Source organism: Pristis pectinata, chromosome 11 (assembly GCF_009764475.1).
Source record: "Pristis pectinata isolate sPriPec2 chromosome 11, sPriPec2.1.pri, whole genome shotgun sequence".
NCBI lineage: Eukaryota > Metazoa > Chordata > Chondrichthyes > Rhinopristiformes > Pristidae > Pristis > Pristis pectinata.
In genome coordinates, this window is record NC_067415.1 from 76,341,220 (window position 1) to 76,366,991 (window position 25,772).

At 40.2% G+C, this 25,772-nt stretch overlaps 1 protein-coding gene across 1 annotated transcript in view; it reads left to right on the forward strand.

The window, feature by feature from the left end:
• The first annotated feature begins 236 nt into the window (after window positions 1-236).
• LOC127575905 (endothelin receptor type B-like) overlaps window positions 237-25,772 on the forward strand; it is a 33,450-nt gene continuing 7,914 nt past the window's right edge. Inside the window, exons 1-7 of the mRNA XM_052026127.1 lie at window positions 237-343; window positions 781-1,292; window positions 15,291-15,403; window positions 15,481-15,685; window positions 17,548-17,697; window positions 22,185-22,318; window positions 25,006-25,114. Of these exons, the coding sequence (XP_051882087.1) occupies window positions 840-1,292; window positions 15,291-15,403; window positions 15,481-15,685; window positions 17,548-17,697; window positions 22,185-22,318; window positions 25,006-25,114 (1,164 nt within the window). The 5' untranslated portion in view covers window positions 237-343; window positions 781-839. The remainder of the gene's footprint in view (window positions 344-780; window positions 1,293-15,290; window positions 15,404-15,480; window positions 15,686-17,547; window positions 17,698-22,184; window positions 22,319-25,005; window positions 25,115-25,772) is intronic.

The window sequence follows — 25,772 nt, forward strand, 5'->3', positions numbered from 1 at the left end:
TCAGTTGTGGCTGCCGGTGGTGACATGATTGCCTCGCTCAGCCCGCGTCCCTTTCCGAGTACCCTTAGGGGAAAGAAGGAGAAGATGCCGTTTGCTCGCTGGGATCGGAGAGCGGGTGATGCACTGCTCTCTCAGCAGGCGGGGTGTGGGTTGATTGATGGAGACTTGTCATTAGGATCGCCGGGAATCGGCGCGCCAGTGCAAAACAGAGCAAGCTTCGCCGGTTCGCTCATATCAAGAGCAGGACTGAGACAGAGACGGTATCCCAACTGGAATCTGGACAGACACGGTGTCCTGCAAACACTGACACAGGGACACACACCCAGTCTTTGGGAAGATCTATGTAAGTATAACAACTGCGTGAATACTTTGCCACATGGTGTTGAATGATTTATAGAATATTGGGGAAAGCAGTGGGGGGTCTAATAATCCGAGAATTGAAAAGAACAGATTTATCAACGAGCTAAAATTAAGAAGAGGCTAAAGATTGGTGGTAAACGAAAACATTTATTCTGTCAAACATCAGCCACAGTTGACATGTCCACATCATTAGCTATGGGTCGACCTTCTCACCACTTCTATTGCCTATAAAGTGACTACAACTGGGCGAGTAAAATCCCAGTCGATCTTATCGGAGCTCGACTGAACTTTGTGTGAGAGACCAGCCAAAAGTCGTGGCAAATCGAAGCCCCGCGGCGCCCGAAGGGAGAAAGTGGAATTGGTTGGATATTTTCTGAGGTATTAATCCCAAGCTCCTCCTTCTCCGTTATAATTCCTCAGTGGAACACTCTCCGCGTCCCCAGTTATTGGGACTGATCCTCAGTGTCGGGACGTTCAGGATGGTGCATTCTGGCGCCCTCGTCGGACTGTTGCTGCTCATCCTTGGGGACACCTCCATTCGCACCGCCCAGTGCCAGCAAGGGCACACCGAGCCTCAACACGGTACGAAGGTGCGACCGACAGGCGGGGAAGTGATCGCACCCACTCCCCACAAGATACCCGTAAACTTCAACCAAGATACTCTCAATGCAAGCATCCAGAGTCGGAACAGGACCCGGGGAACATTGCGTCCCATGTGCAAGCAGCCGCCGGAGATCAAAGACACCTTCAAGTACATCAACACCATTGTGTCCTGCATGGTGTTCGTGGTGGGGATCATCGGTAACTCCACGCTGCTGAGAATCATTTACAAAAACAAGTACATGAGGAACGGACCCAACATCCTGATCGCCAGCCTGGCTCTGGGAGATTTGCTCCACATTGTCATCGACATCCCCATCACCGTGTACAAGGTAAGACACCGGGAGGGGAACGGGACACAGGGAGACTTCTTGCTCATCTTCTCCTGGGGCGAGGCAGGAGGTCGCCAGTGGAATCGAGGTGGCTGGAAGTTTGCAGTTTAGGGACGACGTACATTTTTATTACGCTTTAAGCACGTTCCCGTCACTATGTCGGTCCCACCACAGAATCTGTCAGAATGAATTCGAATCGATAGGTGTTGAAAACATACACTTTTTCAACGGATTCACTTATATTTATAGTGGCGCCACTGTTCTATGTACACGCGTCAATGTGCTTGTAGCTACAGCTAACTTGCTCTTAATATATTAAAAGCAAGGACTTTAGAGTTGTTTGGAAGCCCACCTTTGCACTAGTTGGCTCGTAACTCCAGACCAAGTCTGCATTGAAGCTTTAAAGGTGTCTCGTCCCTCCACCAAGCGTTTTACATGGTGACTTATGAAATAAAATTTACATGCTTTCTTTAGTTGTTTTTAAAAATAATTCTGCGCATCTGTGTAAATGGATTAGACTTTGTACTTTAAAATGTGGTGTGCTTGATGTCATGCGCTGCTGTTCGTAGGTAAACGCTGTAGTAACTGTAGACACAGGCAGATGTGCGGTTAGATGTGGGTATCCAAAAAAAACTGCCGTCTGATTTGTGGCGCTACTAACTCTGTGAAGACGACATTTCACCGCCTGACTGACTCACGGTGGAAATGCATTTCGTGTAATGAAGCTTTTTTGATGCTACTGATCAGAGCAAATTAATGTTCATTCCAGTCTAAATATCCTCTTAGTGACGTGATATCTGTTAATTACTGCCAATCTCTGGTATTCTAGATGAGTTGTTGCAAGAGTGAAGTCCTAATCCCTCAGATAAAAGTTCCTGTCAGAGTTGAAAAAACTATTCGTGTTTTTTTTAAACTTCTCAGTTATATCTCTTTTTATTCTCATTCTTTATCCATTCTTTCCCACTTTCTATATCTAGTTCTGTACTTGTATTGGCATTGACTTCATATTCTGCACTTGTGCTGCATATGTTCCAGCCTTTCAGTCAGATTCCTCAAGAAGAGTTGCTTGCTCTTTTCAGTCGGATGACTGACTGATGTCGCGTTCCCCCGGCTGCAGTGTTATCACCTTCCATCTTCAGCAAGTGGCTGGCCAGAAAATAAAATTCTAAATGCATGTGGACAAATCCATTCTCCGGCAGCATCAGTTGTTCTCCTACAGGAATATCTGAGCCAAAATGCTTTTGTGGACATCTTTTATGTGAACATAGTGTGAGTTCTAGTCCAGTGAAGCCTTCTGTGTAACTCAGTCTTGCAGAGATCCTAAGAACACCACCGTGATATAATTGGATCATAAAACAATGGTTTTACATATAAATCTCATTTGCATTCTAGTTTCTTCTTTGTTAGAAAATAGGCCAATCCCCTTATATTTTTATTGACAATCAGTGTGGAAAAGAGTAGATATATGTGAATTTTAATCATGCAATTTTGTACGAGGGATCATTAAAAAGGAGCAAGAACATTAAAAACTTAAGAAATGGGCAGGAATGGGCCAATCAGCCCATCGAACCTGTACCACTATCCAATAAAATCATGGCCTCAACACCACTTTCCCATTCTCTTCCCATACCCTTCAATTCCTGTGTAGTTTAAGTGTCTGTCAGTCTCCAAAATTAATGACTTCTGGTGTTTCTCATACACTAGCTTAACAGATATCAGTATCCAGCTGTGACACATGCTCTTTTTCAGTTAAATGGAAATTGAGAAAATCCCAATTGATCCAAGCGGTACCACATTTCCAGGCATGCAGCCAATGTATTGTGAAAGGAGTCAGAGGAAGTGCACACTGGACTGTGTCAATGAGTAATGCATCTTACCTACACACTCTAAACTTAATGACAACGCAAAGTATTTCAGTTTTAATCTTAAGCTGAACCAGGGAAATGTATACTTCTGCATGTGTTATACTTGACAACCAACAAAGCTGAAGTTTAATAAATTATCAGGATTTATTAGTCACACACCATTAGTAAAATAAAAGTGAGGAGAAAATTGCCTTTAGCTGCTAGCACGAAATGACTTTTAGGGTATTGGCTGTTAATTGCACTTCCTGACATTTGCTTCTATTGGCTACAATGGGACTGAGTAGATGTGAGCAGAGCTGGCAATCAATACTCTACCATTTGCTTAGCGCTAATTACTAAAGATGGTTTGCTGTCCAAGTGCTTCCACACTCCCATTTTACTGCTTCTCGCCAGTATATGTATATGTTGTTATATGTACGTGTTGTGCGTGCACTTTGCTTGAGGTTGTGATGATATTTCATTTTAAAGATTATAATTTAAAATGATTGCATTTATACTTGCAATTATGAACATACTTGAATGATAGAATATGCAGTTTTCATGTTTGTGCTGCTTATACAGTGAGGTTTGGTTAGAAATGTCACTTTCGTTCAAAATTTTAGCATCATTCTTTTAAAACTGCCTTGATCGCTAATATTAAAATGTTTGTTCAGCTTTGTGGATGATACAGAACTGTGTGTAATATCCACACTACCACAGCAGGAAGACTGGAAAGGATACAGCTGTATAAACTAAATGATATAACAAGCGCTGTTCAGATTTATTTTAACTTTTTTCTAAATCTACATTTGCTGCCTTTTGTTTGTATATATTTTCTCCATTTCATTAGCCTCAAACATTGGAGATGACCATTAATATTAAATGGTATGGTAGAAAGAAATATTCAGTCCATGTTTTCTTTACTCAAGTTTCAGTATGAACTAACTTTTCTTGTTATACAAACAAAAAACTGCCAGCAGTTCATACTTCAAAAACAGCAATCTCCTGCTATTTAAGTTTGAGCTCACTTAATCACAGGTTGTAAGGCTTATCGTAACAAGTACATTAGGGCAGCACAGTGGCACAGTGAGTAGAGCCACTGCCTTACAGTGCCAGAGACCTTGGGATACTGTCTGTGTGGAGTTTGCATGTTCTCCCTGTGACAACGTGGGTTTTCTCCCACATCCCAATCATGTGAGGTTTGGTAGGTTGATTGGCCACTGCAACTTGCTACTAGAAAGTAGATGAGTGAGAGAAACTAGGGGGAATTGATAGAATGTACAGAGAATGAGACTAACGTGGGATTAGTGTAAATGGGTGGTTGATGGTTGGTGTGGACTCAGTGGACCGAAGGGCCTGCTTCTGTGCTGAATCTCTCAATGATCCTATTACATCCATTATCCTTTTCTTTGATGTTGCCTGTTAGAATCAGTCCTCCAGTTCCCATATTTTAAAATTTCTTCCCTTTCTATATTGCACTTTTCCATCCATTCCTAGCACACTATCTGATGTTCCCAACTATTGGGATCATCAATAATCATAAGTCAAAGGTTGGTACACTAGTACAGCACGGAAATAGGCCCTTCAGCCCAACTCGTCTTTGCTGACCAAGTCGCCTTACTGAGCTAGGCCCATTTGCCTGCCTTTGGCCCATATCCCTCTAAACCTTTCCTCTTCATGTACCCGTCCAAATGTCTTTTAAATGTGATTATTGTTGAGAGGGTGATGCAGGAAGTGACACATCAGGGTGCAATGTCAAGGTGCCTGGCCATCACCCACACCCAGCTCTGCCTGTGAGATGTTTGAACAGAGGCGTGGAGGTTGTTGACAGCTGTGTGGCCACAAAATGTCAGTGCAGCTGAGAGATGATGCAGGTGGGGAAGCGAGCGCAGGGGATTGGTCGTGTTGAGTGTGATCCAGCCCATTCAGTACATAGGCATGCACATTTAACATGGTCAATCATTATTAGTGGAGGGTGGGGGCAGTGTCTTTGACCCTTCACTGCACATTCCCCTGTAAGTATAATATAATCATCAACACCATGATAACCATTGGGGTTCCTGATGCAACTAATAAAAATCAATAAAACCATCATTGTTCATATTGCCTATCATGTAAGGTAGCTGGTCACTTTAACCACATTCTTTCACTCTCTTTCTTATAAGCAGCAACTACTGCACATGCAACAGAGCCCAACTGAAGGCTTGTGAAGCATCTCCATCTATGTATGTATTAATTCCTTGCCAGCACATCCATGAATCCACAGGGTACAGGTTAGACCCACTACACTCCAAAATGGAACCTATCTAATCGAGAAACAGTTTCCACCAGGCCACATTTTTTCAGTTGGTTTATTTCCTCTGCTTTGCTGCATAAGATAATCTTCATTAGTCACATGACTATCTTTGTTAGTCACATGTACATCGAAACGCACAGTGAAATGCATCTTTTTTGCATAGAGTGTTCTGGGGGCAGCCCACAAGTGTCGCCATGCTTCCGGCACCAACATAGCATGCCCACAACTTCCTGACCCGTACATCTTTGGAATGTGGGAGGAAACCGGAGCACCTGGAGGAAACCCATGCAGTCAATGCTAACCGCTACGCTACTGTGCCTAAGTTGAAAGCCTGCCTTCACAAGATTCATCTCTGCAGCACCAGCTTGAAATCTGCACAATTCATAAATGGGCCATTCTGACATTAGATTAGTATTCATGTTCAGTAAGACCCAACTTAAAATGCAGGATGAATTTCAAAAAACTGCAACTGAATTGAGGAACGAGCAGACAAAATTTCTTGGAAGCAATATTCAGTTTTATTAATGACAGTGATTTGCAGCAGTCAGAAGTCATGGGAGAAAGTAATAGCTTAGGCTGCGTAAACAATTTATAAATTTCTTTAAAATATTTTAATCCTTCCATTAAGCGATGTCGTGGAGTGATTGACCTCAGTAATACACATCCTTTTAACATTACAATTTACTGTCTCGAGCCAGGAATGTGATTGGTTTGCTTTTTTTTCCAGAGTTCTATATGACAAAAAAGGAGTCTATTTGGCCCACTGAGTCTATGCCAGATCACAGATCAATCCCTTTCCTTCACTAACATTCCCTGCAATCTATTCTCCCCACATTCCCATCAATTCCACTACCCAGTTACACTAGAGGCAATTTACAGTGGCTCATAAACCTACCAACCCATATGCCTTGATACGTGGGAGGAAAATAGAGGAAACCCACAGGGTCACAGGGTCAATGCTCAGGATTGAACCCAGGTCATAGCGTGAGGTGGCAGCTCCTCTCTTTGCACCACTGTGCTGCCCAAATTCTGAGGTGAATCTGAGGTCTGGGATTGGGTAAGCAGGAGGCAAGACCCATTACGAGCTGAGAGGGAGGTCAGGGAATCCCAAAAGTGGGAGCAGATTGGGTGATTTGGTGCTTTACAGAGAGGCATAACAGTGTGGAATCCATAACTTCCTTGCTTCATAACTTAGGTAGATCCTTAAATTTCGATGATCTTTCTTTGCCCACCGCACAATTCAGCAGTTTTTGTCAAGAAATACCATTTCAAAGTTCCTTAATGAGTAAGGTGCTACTTTGTTTTTTAGTATTTATTGTCATTTTTGGACAATACACCCCAATGTAGCACACTGCATGATCACAATTAATACTTATTTATATGGCTTATTTAATGCAAGGAGACACAAAAGGTTCCTGTATATGCAAAGGATGCAGCCAACCCTGAAGGGATGAGCACAAGCTTGCTCAAAGAACTCTGTTTTAGAGAGATAAAAGCAAAAAATACTGGGGCAGCATCTGTGGAGAGTAATGTTTCAGGTCAATGACCTTTCAACAGAACTCTTTTACAGAGACTCTTAAAGGAAAAGGACATGAGGAAGAGATGGACGGGTTTATGAGAACATTCCAATGCATGGTATGCAGTCAGAAGAAAGTTATGAAGTAGTTGGAGATAGGAAGTGCGAGCCCATGATGGGATTTAAACATTTTGAATAAGGATGGGCAATAGAGTGCGTGATATGCTGAAGTCTCTGGACGCAGTAGTCAAGACTAGAAGTGACAAATTGAAAGACAGCTTCTGCTGATTATGGGCTAAACTCAGGAAGATGATGTAAGAAGAAGAATCTTATTGATGTGGATTGCAAATTCAGGTTAGAACAAACAACATGTGAAGAGACTGATTCAGAGAAGGCTACGACATTAGTTTACTTGAGCTGGATATCAGAGGAGAGTTTTCGGAGACCAGAGAGGTGCTTAACCAGAACAAAGGCTGTATTGTATTTGAAAGGAACAAGGAGGCTTAATTCCTTCTCGTTACCATCACAGATCTTTGGCTGCTTCTGACTATTTTGGCTAAAAGATTCTTATGGTCTTTGGGTGTAAAGGTAAAGGTGACATAAAGCACGCAGAGACTTCAGTGGTGGAAGTACATTCAGTACTACAGAGAGGAAAGGAAAATTGGATAAATGTTTGCAGGGGTGAAGTGATGAAGGCAGACTTTTGATGCTGGGGTTGAAGCTGGATTTAAAACAAGTTTGAGGTGTGGGAACAATCTACACATCAGATGTAGTGGTTAAAAAACTGGATAATCAGGAGATAACAGGAATGGAATTCAAAGATTTGGAGATAGTTATTCTGGTTAAGGGCATGGATAGATATGGGAAAGAAACATCAGTACCATTAGCATTGCCCACCCACTTTTGTACCTATTTGCTCACTGTAAAACACATTTAAAAGTAAACACAACCAGTTTTAAATATGGTCTTGAAAGGATGAAGTTCTATCTGAATTTCGTGATTTGATAAACATCCACTTTAATCTTTATCTCTTTACCAGCAGGTGCCCAGCTGAAGATGCTGGCACATTGTTTCTTTGCTCTCTCTGTCTGCTGTAAGATCCTCCTTGCAACCTATCTCTTTGACCAAGTCTTTCATCATATATTCTGATAGCTCTTTCCATAAGTCTGAGTCAAACTTTTTCATATTAATCTTTTCTAAAGTCCTGTTTAATGCCTAGGGATATTTAAAAACATTAGAGAATCAGTGTAGATGCATATTGGTTCATGAAAGGGACAGGAAATTATGAAATTAGATAACTGAAGGGCTATATTGTAGCTTCTAGCAAGATTGTAACAGTTAAAATATCATTAAATTTCCAACAATGGATTGTTTTCTAAATAGTTGTGAATACTGACCTTGTTTAATTGGGCATAGTTAAGGCTTCTCTCTTTCCTTGGAGGACTATTGTACATGTAGAAGTACCTGGGTTACACACCATCCATACCAGGGTCAGTATGCCCTAAAATGGAGAAGCAGCCTGAGTCATAGATTGTTTAATGCAAGTGTAGCTTGAGTAGCATGAAACGAGTAAGAAACCCACTCACATCAGTCAAGTTAGTGAAATAGCATTATTGCATGCTTTTTGATTTAATCAATGAGTTCAGATAAAACTGTAAACCTCTAGAGCAAAGCTTCTGTGCACGCATGCAAGACAGGAAGTTGATTCATTGTTTTAACTCTTGAATGATTTAAATAAAGCTTCTGCTATTTCACACTGAGTTCACAGTGCCCATCAAGCACCCATATTTACACTAATCCTACCTGAGCTCATTTTATTCATTCCCCCATCCCCATCAACTCTCCTCCAAGATCTGACCACTCACCTACACTGGAAGGACAATTTATGGTGGCCAGTTAGCCTACAACTTGCACATCTCTGGATGTGGGAGGAAAAAGAACCCTGGGGAAACCCATGCGGTCACACTGAGGACGTACAAACTGCACACAGTCAGCAGCAGAGGTTAGGATTGAACCTGGGTCGCTGGAGTTGTGTGGCAGCAGTGCCTCTGAAGAGATTATAATGTACTTTTGCTTGGACAATTTGTTGTCAGAATTGAAATATTTTCTTTCTTTTGCCAATAGAAGAAAGCATGGTAGGCGTAATGTGGCATGTTCATTGTTGTACAGTTGATTGATTATATTACAAAGAATATTGACCTGGGATTTTCTAGGAATGGTGAGCTGCCTGCGCTTACTGCTTCCCAGTTTGCCAGTTCTGCACTTGGAGCTTATCTTTTAACAGCATCTTGCCTGTGAGGTTGGCCCTGACTTTACTGATGAAACCCTGTGGAGTGCAGAAACTTCTAGAATGTTCTGCCCACAGAAATGCTTTGATAGCTGGCTAAGTGACACCCTCAGCTTACTGCTCATCAAAACTCTCAGATGGTTTGAATGCTTGTGAACATTTCTGACATTCCAAATTTAATTATATTAATGAAAAGATTACTAAAAAGTTTAAAAATTAAAATATTTGAAACTCTAAAAACCTCCTAAGAAGATTATATATATATTTCAATTAACTCAATGAATTCAAATTGATATGTTTACCTGAATTTACCCCTAGCCCTAGTAGCTCTTCCTCTCCACTGAAAGGAAGGAGTCACTGAACCCTCACAAGGTCTAACCTAGCACAAGATTAGCAAGCAGATCTTATGGGATAACCACAGGTGATCATAGACAGTTGGTGTTCTGCCTCTGGACTCCATAAGGAGCCCTACATCAGAATGCAGGTGGAGTGGCAGCTTTGAGGACTTCTCAGGAGGTTTGGATCTTCTGAATTTGAGCTGACTTGCATAGGAGTACTGAATATTTTGACCATTACACAGGGAATGCCAGCACTATGCTCCACATAGAGCTGCCAGCACTTCTCAGGAAAATCCAGGGTTCAAATTGGTAATGCATGACTTCCTAAGTTGAAGTATAAAAAAAATGTGAACATTGACATAAATACCAAATTGAAATTGTACGCAAATAATAATACCATTCTAAGAATAATACAATTCTAAGCTTGGCATTAAAACTAGTTAATCCTTGATTGCATACAGCATAACAACCTGGAATAAGAGCTGGCATCTGCATGATATATGTATGCCTGTAACTGTGTCTGCAAGGATGATGTGATTTATAATTTTATGAACCATGCCAATAACACTAAGTGGAAGAATATGAAATACTGCACTAGGCTTTGTTTTTTGTATTGTATCACAATGGTCCAGTTTGGACACTGCTGGATCCTTTCTGCATTGTCTGACTGATTACCCAGTCAAAATGGTTGGGCACACGGTTACAAGTGCTCCATATTGTAGTCTCAATGTTAGCACTATGGGAAGATGTTCCCTCATTTCACTAATTTTGCTTTTAACAAGTAATAACTTACACAGGTAAATAAATAACTAATGTTTAATTATATGTCTAAATCTGTCTCCTGCTGTTGCTTCATAATAGTCTTCCTGTCTTGGCTTGGAAACCACAATCCTCCCTTCACTCACACCACCTCCATTCAGTTGTACAGAATGATTGAGCCCAATTCATATACTTTTCACCTCTGCTATGGACGATCAGTAAAAAGTCTTCACTGAATTTGCTGATACAATATTTACTCAATTCACAGCTGGATTAGGCTATATTGTGGAGTTGGGCAGGTTGTGGGGGCTCCTTGGTATAAAGCTGGTAAAAATGCCCTGAAATTTATTAATATTTTACATACTCTTTATTACAGAATTTGTGAGTCGGTATTTGGATGTCAGTTAGCTATAATTCTTGCAGGGACTCATTGCTGCTAAGATCTATCACGTAGTGTTGCCAATTCTAGATATATTGCAGAAGCTTCTATCACATGACTCCAGCTTCTGAATGTCCACCTTTCCCTCTCTACTTTGCTAATGAAAATATACAAAGGAGATGAAAATTGAGTTAAATCCAGCGGTGCGGTAGCAAAGTGGTTAATTTATTTGATTTAACACCCAGAACTTTGGGCATTGATGCAGAGACATGAGTTTGAACCCCACCATTGGGCCTGGTAATTTAAATTCAAGTACTTAAATAAATCTGGCATGTGGTGTTTTTGGTAAAGGTAACCAAAATTGCACTGGATTGTACAAAAAAAACATAAAGTTCTTCAGGGAATGAAATCTGCTATCTTTACCTAACCCACCAATGTAATTAACTCTTAACCATTTGTTTGGTTCAGGGAAGTGAGGGATGTGAAATACATGCCACCATACCCGCAATGTTCTCATTCTGTGAACAAGTAAATAATAATTTAAAAAATATTAATAGCCCTTTAATTTTTTCCTTGCTTTCTCCAAGCTGTGTCCAAGTGATTAATCTTTACTTCCTGGAGAATGGGGCAGACTTGGCAAGTTACCAACTCTCACTCAACTGCACATTCCCTAGTTCAGATTTGTCTGGTGGTTGTCATCGGTGACAACTATGGGTCCTCTCCAATTTGTGCAGCTATCTCTGCCTGGCAACAGCTGGATCTGCAATGTGATTTACAACATTAAAACTGCAGGGGAGCATATAGGAAGAGTGTCAGGTGTCCTATAAAAAATGTTGCCACTGAGCTTACATATGGGAATTCACTCAAGTAAAAAACATGTATTGCATTTGATTGATGGATGTAGGTAGCTGGTAATTGGTTTATTATTATCACATGTACTGAGGTACAGTGAAAACCTTTGTTGTGCGTGCCATCCATACAGATCATTTCACAACATCAGTACATTGAGGTAGTACAAGGGAAAAGCAATAACAGAATTCAGAATATAGTGTTACAATTACAGATAAAGTGCAGAGCAAGCAGACAATAAGGTGCAAGGCCGTGATGAGGTAGATTGTGAGGTCAAGAGTAAAAACCACAATGAAAATATTGCACCTTTCACAAAAACATCAGAAATTAGATGGTTATTTAAAAAGGGAAAATGCTGGAAATGTTCAGCAAGTCAGGCAGCACTTGTTGAAAGAGTAACAGGATTAAGATTTCAGTGTTGATGACCTTTGATCAGAATTCAGCAGCTGTTCTGATAAAAGACCATTAACCTGAGCTTTTACCTAGCTTTTCCCTCCACAGATGTTTCCTGACCTGTAGAGTACTTTTACATTTATTTTCCAGAATTCCAGCATCTGTAGTATTTTTTTATTGCATGGGTTGTGTGAATTATATTTTACAATGCCTTCCAAAACATCCATGATAGTTTGCACTTCATCATAGCATGCTAAACTGCTGCAGGCTGTTCTGTGACAAAGATCATGCACATCTGGAATCTTTCCATCCACACATTATGTAATTAACTCCCCACTTGGAAAGGCACCAGTTTTTTTGTCTGCCCCATGTGTGAGTTCTTAGTGTGTCTTTGGCAGAGAGAATGAGATAATTCTATTCACGATTTAAAATGAATGGAAAATAAGCAAAAACAGGGAGGCTTAGTGAGTGACAGAGAGCATCAGTGTGTGAGTATGTGAGTGGGGCAGTGCTCAGCACTGATAAACTAACTGGGCCTAAAAATTGAGAGAGATGTTTAACTCTGTGAGAAGCACAATTTCTTCAAAATTGCAGTTTAGTTAGGGCCTTACAGATCATAACTCACATAGGAAACATTTTGTAACTACTGGTTGACAAGACTTCAGAAGATTGCTATCTTGGGCTGAGGCAGGTGATGCTGTTTTGGATTCACATCTTATCAAAAAACAGGTAGGTTTTAACTTTAGCTGGCTGTAGTATTTGATATTGGCTTCAATGGAAAGAGCTGAAAAATTAAGAGTCCTATCCACCTGCTCAGATAGAAATGAAAGATATGATGCCACTATTTGCTAAGAAAGTTCCTTAACTTGACAAACATTGCTTCCTCAGATGATACCGCCTAATATGTGTCATTTATTTTCCATCTTGGGACCTTGCTGAGTGTGGTCTAAATTTCACATTTGTCCACTTGACAGAGACTGAACTTCAAAGATAATTGATTAATTGTAAAAAAGCTGTAGGATATCTTAAATTGCTATATAAATGTAAATTTCTTTCCTTCTTCTAGTAAGTTAATCTATAGGTAATTCTATCCATATTTGTTGTATCATAAGAGTTTACAAACTACTGACAGATGAGATTGTGGGTTGAAGAATAAGTGAATCAATGTTTAACAGATGGGATTAACTGCAGAAGTCAATTTCCTAGATTAAGTGAACTTGATAGCCTGATGACTTTCTTCTATTTACGGCACAGATTGTATGCCCTAATTAATAAGATATTGCTTTGAACTTTTCTTGCTAGTATACAGCATACATTAGTTGTATACACCACAATTGCTGATTACATCTTAAAATTCTTCCTCCACTGATTAGTCTAAATTGCTTTGAATTTCCCTCTTTTACTGGCGTTCTTGCAGGCATTTCTTTTTTTTGTAATTTTATTGATATAATACATTAGTCATTAATAAAATTTAAGGGATAAACAGCAAGAACAAGCAAGACCAGGTTTGTACAAATTGTACTCTTTAATGTGCCAGAATTTGTCCCAGGCATTTCGTCATAAACTATTCATGCTTTTTGTAAATGTTGTTGTCATCTCATTCCAATATTGCATCACAACTGTGCCCTGACGTAATGTTATTCAATGTCCCTTCTGGAAAAGAAAGAAACATATTTCTTGACAGGGGAATGAAGATGTGACAAGGTTGGTATAGTGTCGGGGACAAGCCCAAGATGGAAGTGGTAGACCTATCATCAGTGTCCACAGATCCACTCAGGAGGTAGTGGCTGAAGCACACTTTGCCTCCTGGCTTGCTTGTGGGTTTCATCCTGGACTCTCTGATGACTCTCTGCAGTGACAGCACCAGCCTGAAGAATTTGTGAGCAGGGTTCTCCTAGCTGTCTGTAGGAATGCTACATTTCTTGAAACCATACTTTTCCTTCTTCCCCTAAGTCGTTCTTGAGTTAACCATAGGGCAAATTCTTCAGGCCTGTGCTCCACTTGTCCCAGCCAGAGAATTCTGAACAACCAGCAAAGACCCTTTTATTCTGTTTTTTTTCCAAATCTGCATTTATTCCTCAGCCACACCCAAAGGTATAAAGTTGTTACAATTTGTAGGATCCGTTGTCTCAGGTCTGTTAACAGTAGGAAACATAGAAGTGCATATATGTCTAAATCTCTTACAAAGCACAGCAAATTAGTTGAAAGAATGCTCATCACATGAATAAAATGGTTGTACCAAGCATCAGTGTTTTCTCAGGAGGCCTTCAGTTGTGGAAAAGGGTTAGGATAGGCTGTGACAGTAATGGATGAAGATGTGTTGAGAGATCCTCAGAAATGACATAACAAGGACTTGAGTGAAACAAAATAGTATAATGTGTTAAGTACTGTAACAAATCCAGTGACATGGTGTTCACGGAGCAAGGCTTTGCCAGATGGGAATGCAGACTGTGGATAGTATGAGACAAATACTCTCCATCTTCTACACCAGGACACTTGAACTGTAAAAGAATTAAAACTATCTAGCAATAGAATTACCAATTTGGAGTTGAAATTGAACTTTAATATATTCCCATGAAATTTCTCTGTGCTGCATCAACACCAGCAATTTTTTTTAAAGTAAGCTTCAGATTGCATACTTGCAACTGGTGTAATGCTCATATTTCTAAAAAAATGTGAGTTCCATCTGGAGAGAACAAGTATAATGCCAGGGTGAAGCAATGAAAGTCCAACACACTGGTGGTGATAATGATCGTAAAAATCTGAGGTGATGATTGGAAACTCATTGGATGTCTTCAAGTCTTTATATGCAGAGATGGCTTTGAACTCTGGTTAATGCTGAACTGGCTCATTTTGCTGCCATGGTTAAAGGACTGAGAAAGTTGATGCCAGCAATTGTCTGAATGGGAACTCTAGGAAAGAGCAGAAGTCACCTGAGCTCCTTGTCTCAATTACTGATGAGTGGCTCTACTGGGAAATATGCAAGTGTCAACCACAAACCAACTGGACTGTTTTGTGAAGAGTGTTCCAGTCACTTGAGACCACTGACACCATCCTAGCGTTACGTCAAGAGTAGAGTTACTGAGGGGCAGTTGTCAAAAGCAGAGCGCGAGTCGCTCCATTTGGAAAAGAGATATGGGGAATGTAAATTGGAAAGGAAATTGGAAAAGGAAGAGAAGGCAGCTGAAAGCATAGAACACAGTGCACGGATCACTGCATATCAAACGTCCTGGTAAATTAGTAACACTTAGCACTTAGTCGTTAATAACTATGTTCATGTTGCGTTATTAAAAGTTACAATCTCACAGAAAATCATTTGTACTTTTTACTTTTGCAGCTCCATGCTGAAGATTGGCCTTTTGGGGTGGAAATATGTAAACTCCTGCCTTTTATGCAGAAAGCGTCCGTTGGCATCACTGTTCTCAGTCTCTGTGCACTCAGTATAGACAGGTAATTTACCATGTGTTTCTTCCTTGAATTTTACTGTCAGAAAATACGTCATATTTATAGCGGTGTTTCACATTCAGGTATCGAGCGGTAGCGTCTTGGAGTCGTATTCAGGGCATCAGAGTTCCCATGTGGACTGTTATTGAAATTATACTCATCTGGGCAGTCTCAATTATTTTGGCAGTTCCTGAATCCATAGCCTTTGATCTGGTAAAAGTGGACTATCGAGGCAAAAAGTACAGTGTCTGTTTGCTTCACCCCATGCAGAAAACTAAGTTTATGCAGGTATGTAGCTCCATCTTTTCACTATGTTGTAAGGAATCAGTCATACTAATGAATATGATTTTTTGCTCAGATCGGACTGTGGAACAACTTGTTTGGTATTGGTATTGGTTTATTATTTTCACTTGTACTGAAGTACAGTGAAAAGCTTGTCTTACAAACCGATCGTACAGGTCAATTCATTACACGGTGCAGTTACATTGAGTTAGTACAGAGTGCATTGATGTAATACAGGTAAAAACAATAACAGTACAGAGTAAAGTGTCACAGCTACAGAGAAAGTGCAGTGCAATAAGGTGCAAGGTCACAACAAGGTAGATCGTGAGGTCATAGTCCATCTCATTGTATAAGGGAACCGTTCAATAGTCTTATCACAGTGGGGTAGAAGCTGTCCTTAAGTCTGGTGGCCTGTGTCCTCAGGCTCCTGTATCTTCTACCCGATGGAAGAGGAGAGAAGAGACAATGTCTCGGGTGGGTGGGGTCTTTGATTATGCTGGCTGCTACACCAAGACAACGAGAGGTAAAGACAGAGTCCAAGGAGGGGAGACTGGTGTCTGTGATGCGCTGGGCTGTGTCCACAACTCTCTGCAGCTTCTTGCGGTCTTGGGCAGAGCAATTGCCGTACCAAGCCGTGATACATCCAGATGGGATGCTTTCTATGGTGCATCGGTAAAAGTTGGTGAGAGTCAAAGGGGACAAACCAAATTTCTTTAGCCTCCTGAGGAAGTAGAGGCGCTGGTGAGCTTTCTTGGCTGTGGCATCTACGTGATTTGACCAGGACAGGCTCTCAACCCTCTCGACCTCAGCACCATTGATGTAGACAGTTTATTTAAATAAACTGTAATATTCAGTCCATGAATCAAAGAGCACAGTCAGTAAACATTTGAAAAAAATGACAGACTGTTCTCTGGGCAGGTGTGGACATTTCATAGTAATTGACAATGTTTAAGATATAGACTTATTCTGGTGAAGAATCCACAACCAAAATACTCATCTGTTGCAATTTTAAATTTTCATCTGTGCAAGGAAACTCGTATCATTTGATGATATGTTCTGGAGAGTCTTTTGTCCATTGAGAAAAGGTATAATTTGAGGGAAACAGTGAGACTGTTGATCTGTGCTTTCTTATTTCATTTCCAGTTGAATCCAGATCCACATTATGCAATGGGCAAGTCCCTTTCTTTCAGTCAGACCCAAGGATCTACATGATATACGTCCATTGAATCTTAAACCAGTTCAAATGAAACAACTGGCCAAAGTACACAGACTTTGAAATACTATTAGTGAAAGACCTAGAACCTTATTCTGAGTAGGAAATAAGAATATTTTCTTATATTTGATTCAATATTTGGATGGCAAAAAATGAACACAGTAATTACTTTTTAGTCATTGAACACAAAGTTCACCCTTTCAGTACAAGGGTATACAGCTGGTAGGGAATTTCCTGGGAGTTACTTTTGCTCTACTTCCATAACTTTGCCAGACCAATGAAGAATACTACTCACTTCCTTCAAAGCCGGGGATATGAAGACAGAACAGCTTCATGAATTCTCAGACAGGGAATTCAGAGGGCCACCAGTTCCATAGTGTCCCATGGAATTAAAAATAACTCTCTGGCACAATGCTACAAGAAAACTCATTCAGAGAATTGTCCTTTAGTTTTCTTTTTTTCTTTAAAACCAATACTTTCTCATTGTAGAAGTCTATGAGATGGAAAAAAAATGGCAGTGAAGTTTCCAATAAACATAGATTTCAACGTAGAAAATCAAAGCTGTTTGAGGCTTCCATAGGTTAGAACAGAAGTCTGGTGCCTTCAACATACGTAACTGGCCTAATTTGTGTGCTTTTCATATTTCCACTTGCAGTTCTACAAGGTAGCAAAAGACTGGTGGCTGTTTGCCTTTTATTTCTGCATGCCTCTAGCATGCACAGCACTGTTTTACTCCTTAATGACTTGTGAGATGCTACGGAAGAAAAGTGGGATGCAGATCGCTCTGAATGATCACCTGAAGCAGGTAAGCAACATACTTTGAAATCTTATATCTGCAATTCAGTGTACTGCACAACTTAAACAAAATCAGTGGCTGGTATTAAATGCATGTTGCTTACTAAATATTGATACCCTTTTCTATGAGACTAATGGAATTTTTTTTCCTCCATTGAATACACATGGCATGACTCCTGGAACACTTCAGAGCAATAAATATAGGCCTTGAAATTTCATAAAAACGTTACTACCTTCCCAGCTGAAGCTTAATGTTTTGGGAAGATGCTGCCTGCAACTTTAGGAGATTAATCAGAATACAGAGAAAGTCAAAGTCGGGTTTACTATCATATGCACAAATACATGTACGCACAGGTGCAATGAAAAACTTACTTGCAGCAGCATCACAGGCACATAGATTCATATAAGCAGCATTCACAAGAAAAACATAAATAAAACATGTTAAACACAATTTTTACAAGAAAAGACACAATTAGAGCAAAAAAAGTCCGTTTTTAACCTTGTTTTAGACTGATCAGCAGCACGTTTTCATTTCATTGCCTTTATCCACCACTATTCTCCACTCCGTTTTATGAAGGTATTGACTTCTTCTCAGCTGTTCACTCTCCACTGCCCTGCTCCCCACCCCCACCACTGATTCCCTCCACCATCATCCAGTCCCTCCTCCAACACCATCCACTCCCTGCTCCCCTCAGAACCTCTCTCTCTGCTTTTCTCCATCACCTCTCTTCTGATACTTCTAGCTCCTATTTGCTGCTGTTTATCCATGGCCATGAATTCCTGATCAGGTAAAAGGACTCATGAGAACTCTTCCAACAACTTGCTGCTGTTTGCATTCAATTCCCTCAGATGGTGGTAGCAGGAGCCAGGATTAATGTCCAGGGGCAGAGCTGGGAATGAGGAGCTGGAATAATTTTCCATTTGAGCAATATGGATGGAGACAAATCTAACTGAAATAGGAGACAGCTTATATCTGTGCCAACTCCTAGATAGTCCAACATTTTTATAGTCATTAAAACTTGGGAAAGTGCATAAAGGACAGAAAGTGCTGATATGTTGGCAAATGCAGTAACTTTAAAAGGGAATTGAATAAATACTTGAAGAGAAATCAATTGCTGCAACTTGGGAAAAGGACTTTTTCCCAGGGCGACAATGGCTAACACGAGGGGACATAACTTTAAGGTGACTGGAGGAGGATATAAGGGGGATGTCAGGGGTAAGTTTTTTACACAGAGAGTGGTGGGTGTGTGGAACACACTGCCAGCAGAGGTTGTGGGGGCAAATACATTGGGGACATTTAAGAACCTCTTCGATGGACATATGAATGATAGAGAAATGGGAGGGGGGGGCTATGTGGGAGGGAAGGGCTAGGTAGCTCTTGGAGCAGGATAAAATGTCAGCATGACATTGTGGGCCAAAGGGTCTGTTCTGTGCTGTAATGTTCTATGTGGGAGTGAGACTGATTGGATGGCTCTGTGAAAGAACCAGCACAAGTCAATGGTTGACTCTTATACTTCCACACTTCTATAATCCTATGTCCCTTCATTTGCCAACACTTCCATACAGACCTGTGGGCATTTCTCAATGTATGTGCCCATGTCTATGCACAAGCCCCAGGCTCATTCTGCGAACTTCCACAACAATGTTCAGCTGCTGGGCTCTCTGTTATTGGACGGTGCAAATTCCATTTGGTGATAGACTACAAAGCTGTGGGCAACAAAGAGGAGGTTTTTGTTTAACTAACATGTTTTGTTTAATGTTTTAATCAACTTTTTTAACATTCTAAAATCTTACTAATTTATAGAGCTTTTAATGGCTATTAAAATGAGAAACCTTGACAACTGCCAAAGCAATGAGCTTTTTCACCTATCAAAGGAATTTTCTGACCGTGGCTTGTTCTGGTCCATTCACATGAGTCCTTTGTATTATTCAATACTCAGCACCTCACTGTTCAGCTCTAGGGCCACCTGGGCCAGTGAAGTAAGTATTTTGGGTCCACAACGGTTAGTTAATGGGATTAGGAAAAACGAACAGTAAGTGCGGGCGGTGTGGTGTACAGTATTTGGGAAAATTCAGGCCAATGGCTCATCTTTACATAACACTCTACCCAGTTAATCTGCATCAAATGAGGATGGATTAAAGCTGTAGAACTCAGAGCTAAAAGCTATGAAACTTCAAGAAAAACAATATTAGACAAAAAACATTTATTTGGAGAATTATAAATTTTAAGACATTGAGGACTTCTCTAAGGAAAACATAACTTTCTAAGAATGTAGAACTTACAAGTTGATTACCACTGTCATGTAAATAGACACATATCAGCTCCTTTTTTTTGCAAATAATGGACGCAATTTAATCTTGTTAGAGTCAAACTGTTTTCTCAGACAATGAGGCTATGCTGGACATCTAATATTCAGTAACACAGGTTTGTACTTGAAAACGTAAGTGGTAGTAATGTATAATCTCTCACTACCTCAAAAAGCTAGCTTTCAGATTTAAGTTCACTTACAAATTTTAATCCAAATGCATTGTACTGATCTCCATTACTACCAAGTTTGTGCTGTTCCCCAATATTGCTCTGCAGTTCAAAGGAAACACATAGTCCATTTAATAAAAATGGTACAGAATGTAATTCTGTTTCCATCAGGATAAAATTGAATATCCCAGTACAGAAAAATGTTGATGAACGCACAAATGCTTTGCCAAGAAATGTTCCCCTCAAGTCAAGATTAGATGAAATTTGCCAATTTAATCTCTGTTCGTCGGTTTAGTTGATTATCTCTCAACAATGTGCAGACAGAATGAAATAGACTATTGAGTGCACCACAAACCTCCATGTATCATATCTGATCTTACAGAATCTCAAAGTACAGAAGGACATGAATTGTCTCATGACCAATTCTGCAGCTGCTGTTACCTATTGTATTTTATGCTCACTATTTTTTCCCAATGTCCTTTTACATGACTCCATTACCAGCATTCATATAACTCCCTATTCAAAATCAACATGAAAAGCATTATAGTAAGTTTTCATTGCACTTTTTATCAAAGCTATTAACCTCCAGTAACTGAGTGCCCAGAAGTGTCTGATGATGGTTTGCACAACTTCATCACTTATTTGTATTCATGATTCGTTAACATAAATTGCTTTTTTTGCTTGTTTTTAAATATTGTATGTATTTACACCTCTAAGCTGAAATACCCTTGACTGCTCCATCTCTACCCTCAAGATTAGAACTTTGCCCTGCGATGTTTACTCCTTTCACAGTTCTTTTCCACTGAAATATAATAGTTCGTGTTTCGTACTTCCTTATGACAAAGAAGGAGGGACTCAACCTATTGAGTCTATGGCAGCTCACAAAGCAATCTCATTCCCCCACTAACTTCCCTGTAACATATTATCAGAATCAGAAACAGGTTTATTATCACTGATATATGTCGTGAAATTTGTTGTTTTGCAGCAGCAGTACAGTTCAAGACATAAAAATTACCATAAGCTACCCAAAAATAAATAAAACAGTGCAAGAGAGGAAAACGAGGTAGAGTTCATGGGTTCATAGACCATTCAGAAATCTGATGGCGGAGGGGAAGAAACTGTTCCTGAAACATTGAGTGTGGGTCTTCAGGCTCCTGTACCTCCTCCCTGATGGTAGTAAAGAGAAGAGGGCATGTCCCAGATGGTGAGGGTCCTTAATGATGGATGCCGCCTTCTTGAGGCACCGCCTCTTGAAGATGTCCTTTATGGTGGGGAGGGCTGTGCCCATGATGGAGCTGGCTGAGTCTACAACCCTCTGCAGCCTCTTGCAATCCTGCACATTGAAACCTCCATACCAGGCAGTGATGCAACCAGTCAGAATGCTCCGCACCATGCATCTATAGAAATTTGCAACCATCATTGGTGACATACCTACATGAATTCACATGAATTCTTCCACCCAGCTACATTGATAACAGTTTACAGCGGCCAATTAACCTACTAACCTAGAAGCCTTTGAGATGTCAGTGGAAGCCATAGCACCTGGAGGAAACCCTTGTAATCACAGGAATATCATGCAAACTCTGCACAGACAGTCCCGGAGATAAGGTTTGAATCCGGGTTGCTGGACTGCATTGCCAGCCATAGACATTGAACTGCAACAGCCACCTATTTGCCCACTCTGTGGAAATTTATAAAGAACCATCTCTGCACCTCATTCTAACAAACATTCTCAGAATTTGGAATTAATGAATACACGTTAGCATGATCAGTCAATTTAACCATGAGATAGAAACCATGCCAAGCACCTTCCTTTTTGTAAGTTTCATGCATCAATAGAAGCCTGTAAGGTAAATATTGAGTGCTTGCCATTGTATTACTGAAGTGGAAATAGTTTATTCAACAACATTCCTCTAAGACTCAAATGTGTTAATGTATGTTATCATCAAAGTGTCTTTGAAGACTTATCTTGCCTCTCCTTCAATGATCTATTGAATAACATTCTAATCATTCACTTACAGCGGAGGGAAGTGGCAAAGACTGTGTTTTGCCTCGTGCTTGTGTTTGCCCTCTGTTGGCTTCCGCTACACCTTAGCAGGATTTTAATGAAAATTTTCTACAATGAAAATGATCCCAACAGATGTGAACTATTGAGGTAAGGCTGAACACTGCGCAAAGTTGTGAGGCTACCAAAAGAGGACAGTGTGTATAGCATGTATCAGAGAAATAGATTGTGAAGGCAAATTAGGATTAAAAATGTAAGACTTTATATAGCACTTTATATAGGACTTTATATATATCCTTACGATGTTAATAAAGCAGAATTTTAGACTCTGCCTATCAAGTCAACACCAGCTCACAGAACAGTCCTATCATTCACATTCTCCACTAATTTTCCCCATAATCTGTTCTCCTCACATTCCCATCAACTCCTACCACCCAGGTACCACCACTAAGCTACATTAGGGGCAATTTAAAGTGACCACTTAACTTGCATGTCTTTGGAACATGGGAGGAAACTGGAGCATCCAAAGGAAAACCCACACCATCACAGGGAGATTAAGCAAACTCCACACCGACAGCACTGGAGGTCAGAATCAAACCTGAGTTGCTGCTGGAGCTATGAGGCAGCAGTTCTATTAACTGTGCCACCCAGCATCAGATTAAAACTTATCAACACAACAACAGTGTGAAGAATTACTTAGAAACCTCATGCAACCCAGTGGGAAGGTGCAACTTCATTCATCACCATCCTGGGTATTCTGTGATGTAATGGAAGGGGGAGGAGCAGAGTTAACGCTGACCACATAAGATCATAAGATATAGGAGCAGCATTAGGCCATTCAGCCCATCGTCTGCTCCGCCATCTAATTATAGCTGATTTTTTCAACCCTATTCTCCTGCCTTCTCCCCGTAACCCTTAAGATAAGGTAAGATATCTTTATTAGTCACACGTACATCAAAACACACAGTGAAATGCATCTTTTGTGTAGAGTGTTCTGGGAGCAGCCCGCAAGTGTCGCCACTCTTCCGGCACTAACATAGCATGCCCACAACTTCTTAACCTGTACGTCATTGGAATGTTGGACGAAACCGGAGCACCCAGAGGAAACCCACGCAGACACGGGGAGAACGTACAAACTTCTTACAGACAGCAGCCAGAATTGAACCTGGATCGCTGGCGCTGTAATAGTGTCGCGCTAACTGCTACGCTACTGTGCCTGCCTTAACAATCAAGAACCTATCAATCCCTGCCTTAAATATGCCCAATGACTTGGCCTCCACTGCCCTCTCATCATTCCTCCTTACCTCAGTTTTAAAGGAGCTGATAAACTTTTATCTATGCCCCTACCATTCTAAAACTCAACAAATTGTTTAAAACATTTAAATATTCAAAATTTCAAAGGAGTACAACGCTTAAAATACATATAATATGCAAATGTACAAAAATTTAACAATTCTAAATGAACTAATAATTACTTTAGTCTCTTGTAGTATTGATTACCTAACAGTTTACCGATAAAATGGCAAGGTGGGGTGTGGCATGCTGTATAAATATTTGTGGTGGGAAGTTCATCCCCCTTTAGGAAAGTCCAGCATCAAATCTCAGTCAACAAAATCACTGCTACAGCTGACTATGTCCTTGGGATTTCAGTGCTGCTATGGTGAATGCTGACATTTTATGGCTTATTACATGCGCTTAAATTGAAATAATTAGAAAGTATTAGAATAGATAAAGCTCACAGCTAAATAAGATCAAACTACATAATGCTTATACCATAGCAATGAATACTTATGATTTGCAACATCCAAAGTTTCTGGAAGGATTGAGGAAGATTAGGGAATAACAATGAAACATCAGATAGCCAAGGGCAGAGAATTTAGATGTCAAGATCTCCATTGGCCATGGCCTTGAATCCATGAGATACATTGTGTTATCGTAGGCATTTCAACCTCCAATGTGATCTAGGTGGGACTTGAAGTAAGGGTCATTGCCTGAATCCCAAAAGATCTGCTTATATCTTTTGTGTCTTCAGCTCCATGCATTTGGCAGGCAAGGTTTACTCTAACTCGTGAGAGTATTTGCTAGTGATATGTTCAAGAGAGAACCTCCCCTAGGCCTGAGAGGTATATTGGGTTTGCAAGCCGATTGACTTAAAACACTCACAATTTGTTGTCAAAGTGAACCCAGGAAAAAAAAACTTATATTTATGTAGCATCTAACACAGCCCTTACAGGGCATATCAAAGACACTTTCTTGAGATGTTAGCATTGTAAGAATTGCAAGGCAATGACATTCCCCCTCTACACACACCATCCCCCTGCCCCATCCCATTTATACCCTTAAGGAAACTGCACCATCTGAAAAGGAGAATTATCAGCCATGTGAACATAAATGATCCCTTGGCTGTATTCCAAGAAGAGCAAAAGGTTTACCAAGAGCTTTAGTCAATGTTCCAATGTCAATCAACCTGCTACTTGCAAGACCTCGCTGTGAATTAGATCATAGCTTGAAATAAGCACATTTGAAAGCTAATTCATTGACAATAAAACATCTTAAGAAGTCCTGAGAGCATGGCAAGAAGCTTGACAAATATATATTCAGCCTTTGTTTTAGTCATGCATAGGAGTTACAACAAAGATATTAAAAGGTATGTACTAGAAAAAGTGAATCATTGTAGATTGGCTTCACACAAAGCTCAAGAATACACATATATATTTAATTTATGATTAATTATGATTTGTGAATAGGTTAATTGTCTATTGATGTTTGAAATGTTAGTTGCATGATAAACTATTCCAACAGCTATAAATAACTAATGAGTCTGCTTTCTTTCCTAGCTTTCTCCTGGTGTTGAACTACATTGGCATCAATATGGCATCCCTCAATTCCTGCATCAATCCCATTGCACTCTACTTTGTCAGCAAGAGATTCAAGAACTGCTTTCAGGTAGCAGCATAATTGTTTTGAAGATCTCCATCCTAAAACATTTACTGTTTAATCCCAAGCTCTTTAGCGATGGGCCTTAAAAGCATTAAAACATTTAAAGTTTATCAGACAATAAGCTAATCATAATCATATTTGTGTGAGCCTATTAATGGTACTGTTTAGCTAATGTATTTTGAAATGAATCTCATAAGGGCTTTTGTACTTTTCATAGTTGAAATGTCAGAACAATAAAAAATGGGCCAAATTTCATCTTCATGACTTGGCATAGAACTGGTTCCAATCCCAGCTGATGAACAGGAACAAATAGCATTTAATTGTCTGGGCCAAGTTTAATTGCATAATTATTTGCTGCATTAGGGGCAGATTCCAACAAGTCCAGAGCTGGCAAGAATGGCGGGACAGAAAAATTGTGTTAGCAATAACTAAAGTGACAGGACAACTAAAAGACACGGTTACAATTGAGTGGGGATCTATAAACTCACCAAGCTTCTGTATGGCTATTGTATTCTATCTCAATTTTAACCCTTTCTCAAGGTTGTGAGGGCAGGCAATTAAAGCACAGAAGTAAAGGGAAATTGTGAGTGCAGAAAAGCAACAAGGATAGCTCTCTGTTGAATGTCTCTTGAAGGTGAGCTGGAGACATTCTGAATGGTTGACC